Source organism: Pectinophora gossypiella, chromosome 6, assembly GCF_024362695.1.
Source record: "Pectinophora gossypiella chromosome 6, ilPecGoss1.1, whole genome shotgun sequence".
Classification (NCBI taxonomy): Eukaryota; Metazoa; Arthropoda; class Insecta; order Lepidoptera; family Gelechiidae; genus Pectinophora; species Pectinophora gossypiella.
In genome coordinates, this window is record NC_065409.1 from 13,537,315 (window position 1) to 13,555,992 (window position 18,678).

Here is an 18,678-nt window from a genome sequence, read left to right on the forward strand (position 1 = left end):
GTGGTTGAAGTAGTAAATATAAAGTCCATCTAAAAGTAAATCTTTAGCCCTAGCCAGCATTTATCAACATGCGTGCTCAATATCTCGGCTTTATCTTGGCATCAAATATATTAGATGACAATCTGTTTATTTATTTTGAATTTAAATGATGACATATTTTTCTTCATAAATCGATTTAAAGTTCCACATTAAGTAGGTGTATCAAAGTATAATGTTTGTTCTTTTTTTCTCATTGTTATTCTACGAATTTGCTACTTTTAGTTTAGAATTCCATATCTAAAGAACGAATCATAGCCTCATAGGCCCATATTATTAAGCCTATGCCATCTGCCGTTCTACAAGTATTTTTTGATTATCCTCTCGACGACTCTCTAGTCGTCAGCGATCATTATTTTTTGATCATAAAAGCACTTATCTGGGGGATTAAAAACGCCACATGGAAGCAATTCATCTACAACAACAATATTGCTATTTGACATTTGTTTGCATTGCGCACAATATTTTTTCAAATCAAATCAAATCAAATCAAATATACTTTATTGCACAGAACTAGAATTTCAACAATCAGACATAACACATGAAACACACACATGATTTTTTTTGATTAATTGCTTCGTTGTGGCCTTTTTAACACCCCCTCATAAGTTCATAAGTTCAGTCGCTAGTTCAGTTATCAGTACTCGGCCTATAACCGTTTCTGTCTTTCTCATTGGGATAAGTACATGAAAAACAGAAACATAATAATATCTAGACTGCTTGCCGAGTATTTTCGTGCGTGGGATTTAGTAAAACTTTCCGCTGCGGCGTTTGAACACTCGTTTGAAAAGTTTAGTGTCGCTTGAAATGTAATCCTTTATGAACAGATTGTCAAGGCAATGGCATCATGAAGAGATCTGGGTCTCACATTGTCCACGTACAATCAAAGAGCAAAAGTTCAGTCACTAAGCCCTGCGAATTATTTGTAAACAGTGGTGAAATTATGAACCATTACTTGTCATAATTATAAAATTTCTGTTTTTGTAGGTGTTTTTGGTCTATTACAGAAACGACATGTAACCAGGAGGTTTTAAGTGCAACCAGTTAATTTGTTACTTTGTAAGAAACTGTAACATAAGTTATTGATTTTTTTTTTAATTTACGCAACTGAGATCCTTACAATATAAGTACAGTCACGAGTACTAATATGTATACACTTTGAAACCATGTCACATTAACTTTTTAGCAAATGAAACCGTAAGTCTCATTAAATGTCAAATGTGATAGTGCGACAAGGTTCTAAAGTGGATACATGATATTGCTCATGACTGTACTACGAGTATTTATGTATTATGTGCCTTATCCTAAGAATACATATCACATATTTGTAATTCTTATCAGAGTAGGGTGAGCTATACAAGCTATATCAAAACATATTTTTTTGACGTGACCTATTGTAGTTTTGTCTCAAATAGCTTTGGATGTTTTGCTCGATTTTTTTTTAACCTAAACCATCCACATGGTCTAGGTGGTTACTTGGGCAGAACGATGCGGAGCGGTGAGGGCCGTCACAAAGTAAGAGACCAGTCCCAAGTCCCAGTTTATCACCATATGGTTCATCAAATCAGATAAATTACCAGTCGATACCCTATCATGTTGGGTTATCCATCCCATTGTATCCATAGTCCCCTGGAATATTCTGTTTGCTTTCTGTCAGTCGAGAAGGTGGTGGCAGGACGACCTGGGATAGACATTTAGGAGTTGCCGTCGCTGGACACGGCTTGGATGATGATGATGATGATGATGATGATTCGCATGATCTTAAGCCGAGACATGAACAAAGATAACCATTTTACGCCAGTAGTAAAGTGTAATACCATTGACGCCAGCAGTTTAGTTGAAAATAAATAGGGTAGCACTTCGAGTTGTTTGAACTAACAGGCCAGTTAGCAACAAAACAAAAGAATACTACTTATTTTTAAATTTTGAATGTAGAACTCATTAAAACAAAAGAAAGAATAATCATAAAAAAAAATTAATCATTAAAGAATTTAATAATAATAATAATTGATAACCCAATGAGGTATGTAAATATGTTTAGATAGTCATTTGTTCCAAATTAATAGTAATTTGAAGAGAGAACGCATCGCACCATGGTTTACTAAAATTTTATTTGCGTGAGGCAGTCTTAATAAATAATAAAGCTACGATAAATTTCCATTTGCCTTTCATGATGAAACCCCATACCGTGCCACTGTTTACAACTGGTTCAATGAGTCTAGGCGTGGTCGAAGAAATGCAATCTTACCTATGATCTGTGGGAGGCACGACCTTCTGTTACCGTTCGACTCATGGTAGAACCTGATAGGAGAGTGAAAACTGTAAAGGTTATAACTTCATACTTCCTTCACATTTTAATTTTCTCAGAACTTTCAATGCGGCCCACGCAGATGCCAAAAGAATCAAGAAGTGTTTGCTTTCTGACGAATTATGGATTTGTCTACTCGAATTGACACCATCGAGTTTATGTATTTAGTATCTATATTCGACATTATTCAAGGTCTTGATCTTAAAAAAAAACATACCAAGATCGTATAAAAATATTTCAAGGAATCAAAACACGTCGTGATTGGACTAAAATCATGTCAATTAAGAGAGAAATTCATGTCAGGGATTCTCCTGCACAGCTGGTCTGGTTCGCCTCAGAGCAATATATTAGGTCCGGAGTGCAAGATGCACTGTTTATGTCAACATGCGCAGTGCCAAGTCTCGCGGCTCCCTGCGCGACGGTGCCAGAACCATCGCAGACGCGCGAAGTATAAATACCTATTTATACCTATTGCATATTTTTTCCTTCTCAATATAATAACCTCAAAGTGCCGTACGGATAACATGTCTATCAACGCAGTAATGCATTTGAAATCGGTTGTGGCAGTAATAGTAACGTGTAGTCGATAAATTATTTTGGTACTTAAACGAATTTTAGTTACTTATTAAGAGTTTGTTATTTATTTTAAATTAATGTCAAAAGTTTAGAATTAATAGCGTGTAATAAAATTGTCGTGGCGGTATGTAGGTCGGAATGAAGTGTTTAGTAGTTTAGAATAGTTCCGGTTAATATTCGTCTGTACCGCGGCCGCGACGTGTCTCGCGTGCCCATCTAAATTATTTTTGTAGCTCATTCGAGGTCCCCACGGGATTGGCATAATTACCAACTTTCCTCATTAACCTGTCATATTTTTGCACTAATTCGCTGACAGTTTATCGAATGTTTCCCTAATGTAGAGTCGTTTAATCGAATTTATTATGCGACAACGTAGCATAGGTCTGTGAATTAGTTGACGAACCTTGCACACTCAAGCAGCTCCTTGTTGGGTGCGAATGTGGCCCCACCGCCGGACACGATGAGGGCCATGAAGGGCAGCAGCAGGGTCCACATGGCTACGGTCGCGGGGGCCGTTGCCGGTCGCCGCCTCTCGCGCACACTTTCACTACACACACTCTGCGTTTGGGCATCATCAGCTAGTGGCACATCACAGCACTGGCGCGGGTCCTGGCGACCTCCGGGGCGAGGTCCGAGGAGGCGCGAGCTCGGCGCGATACTGCGCGCGGCGGCGGCGGCGGCAGCGGCGCGCCCCGGCCGCGGTCACGGGCGCAACCTTCGCGCTCCCCCTGTGACGCTCCGCTACACGCGAGCACCGCGCCGCACGCTACGGGCCCGCTACGCACTACACCGACACCTCACCACCACACCGCTGCATCAGCTGATCGCTAGTTCACTGCACTTGACACTACGACCGACTTTTCCGAAACAGCTGATAAGCAGTCCGCACGATAGCGCTAGTGCAACTGACATAAAGATCGCTATCTGCACCGTTCTAATAGCTGTACGCGTGAGACAATATTGTTGAATGAGACGAGCGACCGCCTAGAGTTTGTAGTGTATAAAGAAATCGCGCAGAGGGCGGGTTGCGGTGTCGCCTCGCGTGACTAGCCGTGCCTAGCCGTTAGACAACATTTTGAGTTTCGCAAATCTAACGATCTGACTGAAACAGACAGACAAATGCTATTAAATCGCCAACAAATTGTGTTCAAGGCTGAAATCAATGAAGATACAATCGAGTATTTATTTTTGGCGAGCCAAAACTAACATTCAGATAAGAGTAGGTAAACTGAGATTTATAGGAGATTTCGATGACTGCTTTAAAACACTTAAGTAGTAGGTGAAAATTAATCTGTAAAAAGGCATTTATCAACTTCAAAGATATCGGCATGCCCTTTTAAGGCAATGTTGTTATTTCCGCGTAAATATAGTGGAAATGGAGGGTTGCGTGAGGATTTATTTGATTCCGACGATGAAGTTGAAGTGTATCGTCGTAAGGAGGGCCGTTGAAGAAAATTGATTGGAATGAATGTAAAGCGATCTTGAATCTGCCGATCGCATGATAAGTTAGTCTAAACCTTGATAGCAGTCCTTGACGACTACAACGCAATCTTGTTTTGCAAGTAATACAATGTATTTTTGGAATAACTGCTTTGTTGTGAAAATTTCCAAAGGGTTGTATCGTATTTGAAACAGTACTAATTCTTCTAATAGTACAGGCAACTACGTTAAGTGCTAATATCAGTGAGCTGTATAATGAAGAAAAAAGCAAGCATCAAAACCTTTTTGATGCGTACTGCAAAGGTCTGGAACTGTCTGCCGTCGTCTGTTTTTCCGACTCGTTATATCATCACTTAACATCATGTGAGATTGTGGTAAAACGCTAGCCTATTATATTAACAAAAAAAGAAATAATCTGTTGACTCGGAAATGCCACGAGCATATATCATAGTTGCAAAGAGTTAATATTTAGACCGGCAGTACATTACAAACTGTCTATGCTAGTCGCTCCACCTGACTTTGGATGTTATCCAAAGACGTTCAGACACCAATTTAATATTATTTATCGGTGACAATCTTAATAATACACATTTATCATTGAATAAAAGGGTTTGTATACCGTTTCTCATTATAAACAGTCGGGTACGTAAGAATAGCAGTTTCGAAAAGTTATGGACAATAAGCCAGGGATATAAACATTTAATTCGTATACATAAATAATGTGATTTGGACCGATTGATATGTAAAAAGATTTTATTGCTGTACTGTGAGTATGTCGTCGCATTTATTTTATTTAAGTACACGTCCTCTGATTTTATTGTAATAATTTTCAGAGACAAGAATGAGTAACAAATATATTATCCTTCATGAGTTCGAATTAAGAATAATGGAATTTGAGTTCGGGTGGGTTAGGTATTTAGGTACTTAATTGTAAAACCGGATAGAAAAGTTAGGTAACTTTTCAGGATGTAACTAGAAAACAAGAATCTATAATTAATTTTAGACTGAAGATAAATTACTTGCTTTACTTCTATGCTGTTCTGGGAGCAAATAAAAAACGTAGAACACGTTCAGCTGCTTGTCTTCGGCATGTCGTAAAATCCGACAGAGGGATCGTGTCCTCTATCATGAAGAACTTATACATTGTTTTAAGTTTACGCGGTTATTATCATAATTAAAACACATAATAACGGGTTCTTACCGCGTTTAAAGCAAGGATATGAGACTCCCGATATGACTCCCAATCTCATCAGTCATCCCGTGATCACGGCACTTGCAACAGTATTGAAATATCGGGAGTCTCATATCCCTGCTTTAAACGCGGTGAGAACCCGTTATTATGTGTTTTAATTATGAAGGACTGGTTATAATTATGGTGGTGGTTATAATTATGTTATGGGCGATAGGCTGATCACCACAAGGTTCATTATAGGTATTCTGCTTACGACATCGTTCAACAGTGATTGCAAGTTGTCTTTGATTACTTATAGCTCTGCTGACTCCATTAGGGAGTACGGGTGTGAGTTTATATAAATGAACCTTAATTTATTATACAGCAAAGTACTTTCTGCTAACATAGTCAATAAACATAAAAACCCGTAAGAACTAGAAAACCGCGTTCTTAACCTCCGTAAAACTGACGCATTTTATAGCCTATACTAATATACACGTCGATAAATGTGTTTACATCATAGTTACGTATATATTTACATACGTAGAACTAAGAACTTGCATTTGCTAGGTTTCCCTTCGTCCCCGAGTTGTAACTGCTGTAGTTACGTAAATATACAGGGTGTTTGTGACATCGAAACGAAAACTTTGATGCATGATTGAGACCATGATTCTGAGTCGTAACCAAGTGGAATTTTCTATCGCAAAAGTATGGAAAAATTTTCATGAATTTTCCGAAAGAAAATTTCATGAAATTATGAGGTTAATATCAAGTGGAATTTTCCACCGCAAAAGTATAGAATTAAAACATACATAAAAATAAACAGCCTATACACGTCCCACTGCTGGGCACAGGCCTCCCCTCAATCAACCGGAGGGGGTAAAAGTATAGAATTAAAAATAATTAAAAAAACTAAAATAAATCATGAATTTCGTCAAATCATTAAATTCCACTTGATATCAACTCAGAATCATGCTCTTAATGATCTCTCTCAGTATTCGTTACGGTGCCACTAACATCCTGTAGTTCAAGTGTTTACTACTACGTCAAGACCACTATTAAGCAGCTATTCAGAATCAACTCCCAGGGCTCCTTCAACCCGTTTCGTGGTAATTGGTTGGGCGTGAGTTTATAGACGCTTGGGCAAAGAAAGGAGTTATTTATTTATTTTTATATTCATTTGCTTGTCTATATTAGATTGCCAATGATTAGATACCTTGTCTTTTGTTACCCGACTGCGGCTAAGCAAAGAGGAGAAAGCAAAAAAAAGGAAGACCACTAGAAACCATTTAATACGATATCCTAGGATGGAAATGATGAACCGCATAGTCATGATCTCTCTAGCATTATCCCGTTTTTCACAGGGTCCGCTTACCTGTCCTGAAGTTTCGACAGGTCCGGGTTTTTACAGAAGCGACTGCCTGTCTGACCTTCCAACCCGCGAAGAGAAAACCAGCCCAAGACAGGTTAGGTCACATACTCGAAAATACGTTTCTCGGGAATGTGGGTTTCCTCACGAGGTTTGCTTCAGCGCTGGGCACGTGACAACTTGAATTCGAAAACAAATTCGTCAATCATTGGTTTAGGCCTGTGCTGAATTAGAAGAAGCGAAGAAAAATTCTATATTGCTTTCAGTAGTTTAACATCTCGGACAAATTACGAACCAGTTTCAACACATAGCTGCCTATAGAGCCATAGAGTAAAAAGAGTGTCAACAATCAACATATGCCTGCTATCTTAGGTTAGAGAAGGTTAGTCATATTTCCCTACGTAGTTGTAAGACAAAAAGCGATCTATTTATACCCGCTAGCGTTTGGTTCGCGGCCATCCGCAACGTATGACATGCCGGCTCAGGCCGGATGTTACCGGTAAAAGGGAAGCGATATACCGAGATAGGTATTTACCGTAAGTTTGTATTGAGGTAGCTGGTGGCATGAACAGTGAATAGCGCTTCTCTTTCATTATTGAAGACCTACGCTCCTGTCGGTGGAGTAATCGCCATTCCTCTCTTCTCTCCGCCAAATCTTTATAAACGAATCGTGTCCAATCTTATTTCCTCTCCGGTTCCCTAAAGTATCTATTAAGGTTCTTTTTTCTTCAACTTCGCGTTTATAAAAAAAACAATTTTAAAAAGACTGGTTAAGACGGGATTTCTACCCGCTCTTGTTTAGCAGGGGATTAGCTTGTTAATCAACACGAATTGTAGCGTTGACAGCGACTTTCCGAACGGCGACCCGCGCTACGGCGAGTCTCTTAACGGCGAGCGAGTTTTGACGTTATTGTACAGTTATGGTAAAAACTGTTTTGCTGTTTTCTTATACTTTTCAGCTGTCCACGCTACAATTCATTTTTTCGATCTAATTTTCTCTTTGTGAGTTTTCTCCGAGTGTACCCAACGAAGTGTAGGTGTATGTGGCGTTAGTTACAATCTCACCAGAACTGTCTAGTGTCTCTGCCAGTAAATCGATTCTCAACAGTTGTGAATAACTGAACAGTTCAATCGTTATTCAGTAGGTTCCTGGCGAGTTCGATTGTGTATCAAATGCGGCAGTAAATGTCGCAGCCACTCAGGTTTACGAGTCCCGTCTCTATTGCCATGCAAATCGCTTGCTAACGACACATAAACAGCTACTGCTCACGAAATATTTTCGTAAATAGGCCCCTTAAACTTTTTAAAGTTATGTTTGATACAATTTATTGTGGAGAGGTAGAAACGGCTCACTCCGGGCCGTTTCTGAAGTAAAGTTCTCGCTCACCTGTGTACGCTCAGGATTGTCTCCTTTTTCCCTGAGTGAGAGCCCTGAGCCCTCAGAGCTCTACATTATCCCGACCAAGAACTTAATGCAATCTAATGAAGATCATTCTCTGTCTTTAGTTTATTTCTATCTCCTCTTCCAACGTCATCACCTACATGGCATTGAAGTTAAAATATCTAATTGCCTAAGAGTACATTGGTTTATGTGTTATTTTATGTTTAGTTGTTCGCTTCACGCTTTTGTTATTGTTGCAAGAATAACAAAATGTTGAAGAAATCATTTGGAATCGTGTGGAGTGACATTTTAATCATGAATTATCCAATTAATTCTTTGGATTTTTACAATAATTGTTTCTAGCGACATATTTCACAATCAGACACCAGTCACACAGGCAGTTGCTTCTGTAAAAAAACCGGACCGGTCAAATCTTCAGGTTAGGTAAGTGGTCCCAGTGAAAAACGGGATAATGCTAGGGAGGTGATGATATTCCACAATTGATAACGGTGGGTACGTAGAGGTTGTAGTTGTATTTAGTTCCTCAAAAGCCAATGATGCCATTTACACCGCATAACCGCATCTCATATTCTGTAATATCGCCACTATCAAACTCGCGTTACTATATATTTCGCTGTTTCCGCTGTTACGAGACGTTATTTGCGGCTGCAGACCAGACTCGACACGGATACGTCACGATGTCTTGTCGAGCACACGCGTAGGCCGGTTTTTTTTCCATCTGGCCGCCGGCCAGCTGTTTTGGCGGTCTTTGTCAATGTTGGATTTATTAATACATCGCATTGTGCCCCGCGCGAGGTTAGCGACATCGTCCGGTCTGCCGCCCTTTGATTCTCGCCTTGCGTTTATTTTAATGGCTCATCCACTAGTTAACCGAAAGCGTAAACATCCTATTAATCGAAACTTTTACAGCGAACATTAAATTTCAAGCTGATGGCTCTTTTTAATGTTTAATTTTGTACGTCTAGCGAGAAGTTCAGATGTTTCTTTTCAAATCAGTTACTTTTTACTAAATGTCAAAACACAAAATTATTATGGAATTTGTATGAAAAAGCAACCTGAGACGTCCGAGAAAAACGTGACAAAATGTCGTCATTACTTTATTAAAATTCATCAATAAGTGAAATAGAAAAAAGTAAACATTTTTGTCAACTTAAGATCTGTTTTTATTTAGGAATCAGAATTTCATAATTTATCTTTGACCTAGGAATTTACCCAATTATAAAACCTCTCATTCTGATTAAGTGTTTTGCGTGTTTGAGTAACGTAATTAATTACTTATAAGTAAGTACATCAATAGTTTCAGCACATCAGATTGATCCACAAAGTGAATTAACACATGATTGTCTAGACATAGGGGCTTGTTACAATTTTAATACATTTTTTGTTGTAGGTACCTATGTTCGCGAGTTGCGAGTAGGATGTCAATTGTATTGCGTAAGAGTGTCTGGTATTTGGGAAATGTAATTATGTGTGCGGTGTAATGGCGCGCGTTGCCGAAATAGACTGCAGAGGACATCTCGTGCCAGCGTCCCGCGGCCGCCTGGCTCGCCGCGCCGGCGCACTGGTCCGCCTGCGCGCGCGCTCGCACGTGTAGGCACCATACAAAAATACAAGACATTTCATCTTCGGGTAAATGATCTGAAAATGTGATTGTAAGGACCGTTAATTTATTTGTTTACATTCAGAATGAACTATAGAAACATTCATCAATGAAAAAGTTATCTTTTAACTCCTCTAAAATACCTTGTTATTACTTATGATCATCATCAGCCCATTAACGTCCCCACTGCTGGGGCACGGGCCTTCCCTATGGATGGATAGGGAGATCGGGCCTTAAACCATCACGCGGGCCCAGTGCGGATTGATGGTTATTAACGACTGCTAATGCAGCCGGGACCAACGGCTTAACGTGCCTTCCGAAGCACGGAGGAGCTCGAGATGAAAACTTTTTTTTTTTGTGGTCACCCATCCTATGACCGGCCTTTGCGAAAGTTGCTTTACTTCAACAATCGCAGGCCGAGCGCGTTAACCGCTGCGCCACCGAGCTCCTCAACTTATGATCGATTGATATTAATTAGATTACTACTAACCTACCAGTTTCGACCAATTTGTTTTACATATTTTGTGCATCATGAATATGAAATAGAAGGAAACTTAGAAAAATAGCATCAATTAAACCAGGTATAACAACACCTCACAACATAGAGTAATTATAGCCATGTTATATGCAAATAAATCTTTACCTTGGACTTAGAATTTATGAAGAAACGAGATTACAGAGGCGTTTATTAAGTCGTTAATTTCACGAACACTTTTTATGCAATTACTGTATCAGATACTGTTTAAAGAGACGGCCGTTTAAGACTAAAGTAAGACCCAGAGGGGGTGAGGTGGATGCCCGCTATAATTGGTGCGGGGCGGAAAATTACCGTTCTATTCGTAGTCTTATTCTGTGCCAAAGCTCACCATGTTATATCTGGTTTGTAAAAACACTCTAAACTTACTACTCCAATGTCAACTGAGACGTCATCTGAGTCGCATGTTTCAGATTTTGTGAGATTTCTACTAGAAATAAACTGAACAGTGTCTTATGTTAGTGTAATTATTTTGATATCCTGTTCTGTGTACAATAAAGTGTGGAGTGACAGACATTGTTCCGACCGTCTCAAAATTCCATCATCTTTGCATGTCCCATTTCCCCTTGCCTCGGAATTCTTCCAAACAACACGAAATTATTCATTAAACTTAGTCTTTGTGTGGAAGTGTGGAAGACCGCGACAATTTTAGTTCTAATTATTTGTTTGGCTGCTTACTATTCATAATATTAATTAACGTATTATTTTCACGGCCACACTATGGTTATATGCAAATGGTTGTTACCCATATATCCCATTATTTTATACAATGAAATTATTCAATGTCACTTAGCTAACACGTAATGGAAATACGTCATCAACTTTCGCGAACTTGACCGACAATTGAATTAGAATTTCTTTGTTATTAATAGCTTTTACCAAGTTTATTTTAGGTTGTAGTAAAAAATGAAAGTAAGAGCCTTAGATTGTTGTTTATATCTACATATTGGTAAAATTGGTAAATATTGGTCTTCTTCTTCTTATCATGTGGGTTGTGAGGTGGAATACTAACCTCATCAATCTTGGTGTCAGAGTTATTACTGAGTCGCCAAAGGCCCCTGACATGGCTCATGTAACGACTACGTACTTACAGTAGCAAGTAGTAACGGCGACTCACGGATTGACGTGCCTTCCGATGCATAGATCATCTTACTTTCGGACAGTCAAGTTGATCAGCATGTAATGCCCTAACTAAACTAGGGATCACAAACTTGTTCAAAATTTTAAATTAAGATTAATATTTTGAATTTGTCAGAAAATTAATTTAAAGCTCATGTGAAGCTTACCTTATGTAAAAAAGCTTATTATAAGATTAATGATTACGTAAATGATAAAAATGTCTGGTATTAAAATGTGTTCCGCTGGTTCTTTATATAACTTGTAATGTATACCCTTATTGATTTTAAAGATGTGTTTCTGTTGCAGTTTCTTCTCTTCAACCATACACGTTGCGAAATGACGTAAATTCAAAATGTTACATTGACCTTCAACAAGTTTATCCATGATAATTACGTTGAAAAAATGATTCTGATTTAAAATTTTTGTGATTTGTCTCCACCGGCATTCAAATCAACAAATTGGACAATTATTATACACAAATAAACAAGTATTCTATAGATTAACGGAGATTTGTAGGAGAATTGGCTTGCTGCAGTGCAGTGGCAGCCCTAGCAAAATACTTAGGTGGTGCGCGACGTCGCGCCCCTCAAAATACAGTTTTTTTCGATTAGTTGACGGCAACCGAAATATAACTAATTAAATCTTTTAAAAATGTTGTTTCATCATCATCAATTTAAGAGCCACGCTCTTCGGTGTAGCATTTAAAATGCTCTCCATACTACTTTTTTAGGGAAAAAATGTCGTTTACGGCCACCAATTAAATGTATGAGTTTTATGTGGCCGCTAAGAGGACAGGACAGGCGTGCCCAATCCAGTTACTCCCCTGTAGGTCCGGGGCAGCTTGAGAAGCTTGAGGAGGAGCTTGAGGAGCTCGGTGGCGCAGCGGTTAACGCGCTCGGTCTGCGATTGTTGAAGTAAAGCAACTTTCGCAAAGGCCGGTCATAAGATGGGTGACCACAAAAAAAAAGTTTTCATCTCGAGCTCCTCCGTGCTTCGGCAGGCACGTTAAGCCGTTGGTCCCGGCTGCATTAGCAGTCGTTAATAACCATCAATCCGCACTGGGCCCGCGTGATGGTTTAAGGCCCGATCTCCCTATCCATACATAGGGAAGGCCCGTGTCCCAGCAGTGGGGACGTTAATGGGCTGATGATGATGATGATGAGGTACGGGGCCGCCAGCCAGGGTGGTCCCGTCTTGGCTGATTTTGGCGCCCCCCTATAACGGTGCTCTGCGCAATCGCACCGTTCGCACCGCCCTAGGGCTGCCACTGCTGCAGCGATTATTAAGGTCATGCAGGTTCAATACAGTATCGACTATGACGTAATGATGATGAAATTTTAAATTTGATGTTGAGCATTGCAGCCATCGTTTACGTAGCCGTGTCGTGTCAGCCCGTCGAACACGAAGCTCCGAGTTTGTGTACAAGTACAGTACGTTTGATATTAACGTAGGAATAAATACCAATTGTCGCTGTTGGCTCTGAAGCTAGGCTAGGCTGTGGCTAGGTTGGTAGATTATATGGCGCGTAGCAACGGGAGTGATTAGTAAGTTTCTTTTAGTAAATAAAAGACCAAAAAAAAAATTCTTTTATTTTATAACTAGTTTGTGATCTTTTTTTTAATATACTGAAAATAATTCATCTTTATTTTCACATTCTGACGTGTTTTCCTTCAATAAAACCTTGATTTCTTTCAATTAATTTAATTGAAACTAGCTTATTCACCATAATCTCCCCAGCGTTATCCCGTTTCTGACAGGGTCCGCTTACCTAAACTGAAGATTTGACACGTACGGTTTTCACAGAAGCGACTGCCTGTCTGATCTTCCACTGCGAAGCGAAAACCAGCCCAATACAGGTTAGGACACACACCTCCGAAACGCATTTCTCGGGTATGTGGGTTTCTTCGCGATGTTCACTTCACCGCTCTGCCGTGTCACGCACAAGTCTGCTATCTTAAAATAGTCGAGTTACGAATAACCAGTGCAAAAGGGGTTTATATCCTATGCTTTACATAGTTCAGCAAAAACATTTTAAAATTTATTGATACTTTTTGAGATATAGAGGTTGACAAAGTCTGCTAACTTGATTTTTTTGCATGTGGGTCACGCCTAACTCCTCTAACTAAAAGTTACAATAGATAGGCGTGACTACGACGAAGGCAATCCTAGCGATTCGCGACATTCTTTGTACTTGCAAACCCGGCGCCCAGGGAGGAAACACTTCCTGAATCTGAGAGAGAAGTCGAGGACCCAAAATGCTTTGAACCAGGCATAAAGGGGAAATATTTTTTGGTTTGAATAAGAATGGGAAACTTCTTTAGAACAGTGATACTACCTGGAACCGTTGGTCAAAGGATTGAGTTTTGCAAGAACCATCAATGGGAGGATACAATACCAGGCTGGAAAACTGTTTGTTGTGAGAAAGCATACTCAAATGTGATGAGGATGATAAGGTCTTGTGACTTTTCTTGTTGAATACAGAATTGCAATGGATGTAACCCTGGGTTTTCATAACTGAGCAAGCGATAACATCATCGCTATTAATATTATTTTTAGTTTTGGTCATCAATTGCAGCATCAAAATCGTAAATAGTTCATGAGCACAGGGTTATTTTGTTTATTGCTTTTGTTCCTAGATGATTCTCATTCGCCGAATGCGATTTTTTGTAAAACATTTGTTGAACCTTTGCTGGGTTCGGCTTCTTGAAGGGTTCTATGTATATTATACCCCCTTGGAAGCGGTTTTTATGGTTTATTGCGAAACGGATTCAGGTTTTATGGACTGATGGTCTGTGTTGTCGATTTTTGTGATACTCTGTCAGATCGTAAATCTCTTTTACTCTCGAGAATTCAAGAGTTCGCTGTGCAACCGGGAACTGTATCAGTTGCCATGAGGGTGTACCCTGGTTCCAGAGCTTTGTGTATTCTGCAGTCACAAGTGAGGACGAGTTGATTGATCTCATCATAGCCAAGAAGAGAATTATATTTTTCTTTTGTGAGGTATAATAATTGTCACAATTCAAAGCCATTTCTTGTGATTGCAAGGGTTGTTCAATACAGAGACAGAATGCTGATGCTGTATTATGAACTTTTCAGCCTGCAGTGGCCTTTCTCGAAAAATAATCCTTTACGGTTGGTTTCCACATCCATAGTATGTAAATATGATCCTAAGCTAAAAGCTTTTTGGCAGTACTTTCAATTTTAACACCATCTTCTGAATATCTACGGGTTTCATAGGTGGAATAAGTCCCATAGATGTTTAGAGGGCGATCTAAATAATGAAGGTACCTACTGTTGACGAGATTTTTGCTGTGGATGTGCAGGAGGCTATTTGCATGCCCAGGCTAGCTGTGGGGATTGCTATTTTCAAGAACGTTGGTTCTGTTCATTGAGACGTTTGTGTCAAGGGTGAAATATGATACTGAGGCGAAGCAGGCGGAGGAGGCCAGTTTTTATAGTTTTATTTTCTACTTTCTTCGAGGGTTGTCCCTCGCAATAGAAAACCAAATTCCTACTCTGAAGTACAAACTTCACAGGATCCATTCTTGTTGAGAGTGGAGATCCATTTTCAGCAATGATCGTCTTGATTGACTCTTCTACGCTTGTGGCTGAAAAAAGCGTAGGGAGTATGTTTCGAGCCGGTGCAAACTTCCATCGTGTCTGGTACAATTCGTGCTTGTATAGCAGACAAGTTTTCGGGAGAGGGGAGTTATGCAGTCTAGCAGATTGTGTGGAGAAAGAGTAAATAGGTCGTCGGAAGGTACGACAATGCAGACTCTTGGCCACGAAAACATTATTTTATTTGCGACGAACTACTGGAAGGTGTTTCCAAGGGGGTGTGGTGTGCTGGCCTTGAGGATGGTTGAATTTAGTAAGGGTTCAACAGATGTTTTGAGTAAGGGGTGGTGCATGTGTGCCGATGATTATAGAGTGATGAAAATTGTGAGGAGGAATTAATCGATTCCTGAAGGTTATGCCTAAAACATTTTTAGCTATGGCATTGTGATTGATGATTGCAAACATGCTGTTGGAATCCCATTTTTTCATTCTATTGAGAAGAAGTTTGAACATAGTTATATATTTCATAAATATTTTTTCTAAACATTCATTATATTTTAGATTATTTTATTTAAAATTATAAAATTACATAATTCTGAGCTCCTGATTGCTGATTGATGAATGTGTACGAAGCAAAAAATGTATGTCAGGGTAGAAAAAAAGGAATTCCCAACTTGTACATTAATATTTCCAATTTTGTAGATATCAAAATTAAACTAAGTACTTAATATAAATATTTTCCTTGTATCCATTTCACTTAGTCTACTCAACCCGGGCTACCCCAAAAAGCAGTATTTATAGAAAGCTTGTAACGATCATCTCTTACAACTAATAATTAGCATAGATAGATTAAAGTTATAATAACAAACCGGCTGCATGTGCCAAACTCTGCTAACTTAATATAGCACAGACCGCGTGACCACATTTCTATGGAAGAGTGGTCATGCACAACTCTTAAACTCGATTTAAATAAAATCTATTATAATAAAGAAAAAAATCAAAAGTGCCTGTTATTCAGAGTACATTTTAGAATATTTTCTGATATTTTGATGACAGATATTTCACTTAATACGAACTATACAGACGATTAACTGAAAAAAACTTTAAAGGCGATTTACTCAAAACAGCATTTTTTGGTGTGATGCTCTGTCGCGGAGCCACCACCTCCAATTCAGTTGAAAACGATATAGATTACTGTACGTACCATGTACATAGTGTACGTGAAAAGATTTTATGTGTACGTACGTGCTATAAATAGAAAGAAAACAACAAATTAAAGTGGCTTCGCTGGAGAGCATACTCCCCAGCGGAGCCACTCAGTTTGCATACTTCGAGATGTTTTCTTCCTGTAAATTGAAGTATAGTTTGATGTACGTACTACGTACATAGTGTACGTGAAAAGATTTTATGTGTACGTGCTATAATTAGAAAGAAAACAACAAATTAAAGTGGCTTCGCTGAAGAGCATACTCCCCGGCGGAGCCACTCAGTTTGCATACTTCGAGATGTTTTCTTCCTGTAAATTGTAGTATAGTTTGATGTACGTACTACGTACATAGTGTACGTGAAAAGATTTTATGTGTACGTGCTATAATTAGAAAGAAAACAACAAATTAAAGTGTATATGACGGCATGAACAAAACGTGAAGCGCTGAAGATTTTAAGAAACAATCTCCTTGCGAGAACTTTTTATCTATGCACAAACTACTAAGAGCACCTATTTCAGACGAACGTCTCTCACACAAAACAAAGAGCCTCAGAATTTAGAGTATGACACTTGATTTGACATATAAAATTATATTGCCACACGCAAAAATAATTGTGGGGTTGCCATAGTAATGATATGGCACGGCGTGGCAGTAGTGATAGCTTTAAATTATTTAGATTACTTTAAATTTTGATGACAAGGTTTATAAAAAAAAGACTGCAGTTTACTTGTATAACATTTTATTTTTTAATTTTGTTTTATATTTTATGGATTTTTTTTCTGAAATACAGCTTTATTATTATTACTAGATGTCGCGTGGTTCGCTCGCAGCAAGCTGCTCGCGTGTCTTGTTTTCCCACCATTTTTTTACCGCGATAGAATTTGACCAAGACTTAAAATAGGTCTCGTGAAATCAAAAAAGTTCTAGGTGCTATAGTTTTGCCAGGCCGTAGAGTGACCCCTGATGCGGAGCAGTTTTCCAAGATGACGTTCCGATCACACCCCAATACATCATTTTTACCTCGTGAGACATTTTCTGGAAAAACAAAAATTTGTATGGCGGCCATCTTGTTTTTCGGCCATTTTGTTTTTTTTCATTGGCGATAAAATTTGACCAAGACTTTAATAGGCTTCGTGAAAACAAAAAAGTTCCAGCTGCGATAGTTTCGCCAGGCTGTAGGGTGTCTCCCTGATGCGGAGCAGCTTTCGAAGATCGAAAAGTATTTCCATACTCAACATGATGTTTCGATCATATTCCTCATACATCATTTTTACCCCCGAGGCATTTTCTGAAAAAACAAAATTTTGTATGGCGGCCATCTTGTTTTTCCGCCATTTTGGTTTTTTTTCACCCACAATAGAATTTGACCAAGATTTGAATAGGTTTTGCGAAAAAAAATTTGATCCAGGTATAATAGTTGCGCCAGACTGTAGGGTGTCTCCCTGATGCGGAGCAGTTTTCCAAGATTTGGGATTTTTCCCATACTCACCGGGAGGTCCCGATCACACCCCCCATACATCATTTTGACCCCCCGACGCTCCTTCTGGGAGAACAATTATGTCAGTGAGTGAGTCAGTCAGTGGGTTTGTAGCTATATATAATATAACTAGATGTCGCGTGGTTCGCTCGCAGCAAGCTGCTCGCGTGTCTTGTTTTCCCGCCATTTTTTTACCGCGATAGAATTTGACCAAGACTTGAATAAGTCTCGTGAAATCAAAAAAGTTCTAGGTGCTATAGTTTTGCCGAGCCGTAGGGTGTCTCCCTGATGCGGAGCAGTTTTTCAAGATGACATTCCGATCACACCCCTATACATCAATTTTACCTTTGAGACATTTTCTGGAAAAACAAAATTTTGTATGGCGGCCATCTTGTTTTTCGGCCATTTTGTTTTTTTTCACTGGCGATAAAATTTGACCAAGACTTTAATAGGCTTCGTGAAAACAAAAAAGTTCCAGGTGCGATAGTTTCGCCAGGCTGAAGGGTGTCTCCCTGATGCGGAGCAGCTTTCGAAGATCGAAAAGTATTTCCATACTCAACATGATGTTTCGATCATATTCCTCATACATCATTTTTACCCCCGAGGCATTTTCGGGAAAAACGAAAATTTCGTATGGCGGCCATCTTGTTTTTCCGCCATTTTGGTTTTTTTTCACCGGGGATTGAATTTGACCAAGATTTAAATAGGTTTCGTGAAAAAAATATTGCTCTAGGTTTTATAGTTTTGCCAGGCCGTAGGGTGTCTCCCTGATGCGGAGCAGTTTTTCAAGATCGAGCAGTACTGAAATACTCAACATGACGATCCGATCACATCCCTATACATCATTTTTACCCTCGAGGCATTTTCAGGAAAAACGAA

At 39.2% G+C, this 18,678-nt stretch overlaps 2 protein-coding genes across 5 annotated transcripts in view; one reads left to right on the plus strand and one right to left on the minus strand.

The window, feature by feature from the left end:
- LOC126367789 (gamma-aminobutyric acid receptor subunit delta-like) overlaps positions 1-3,957 on the minus strand; it is a 45,682-nt gene extending 41,725 nt beyond the window's left edge. For 3 of the 4 annotated variants that reach the window (XM_050011533.1, XM_050011532.1, XM_050011530.1), the window contains exon 1: positions 3,324-3,957. Coding sequence is in view for 3 of the 4 variants with exons in the window: in XM_050011532.1 (XP_049867489.1) it covers positions 3,324-3,415 (92 nt within the window). In the remaining variant the exon portion in view is untranslated. The remainder of the gene's footprint in view (positions 1-3,323) is intronic. The other variant, XM_050011531.1, reaches the window with a different exon arrangement.
- Positions 1-18,678, plus strand: part of LOC126367736 (uncharacterized) — a 558,664-nt gene that overhangs the window by 158,297 nt on the left and 381,689 nt on the right. The window lies entirely within an intron of this gene.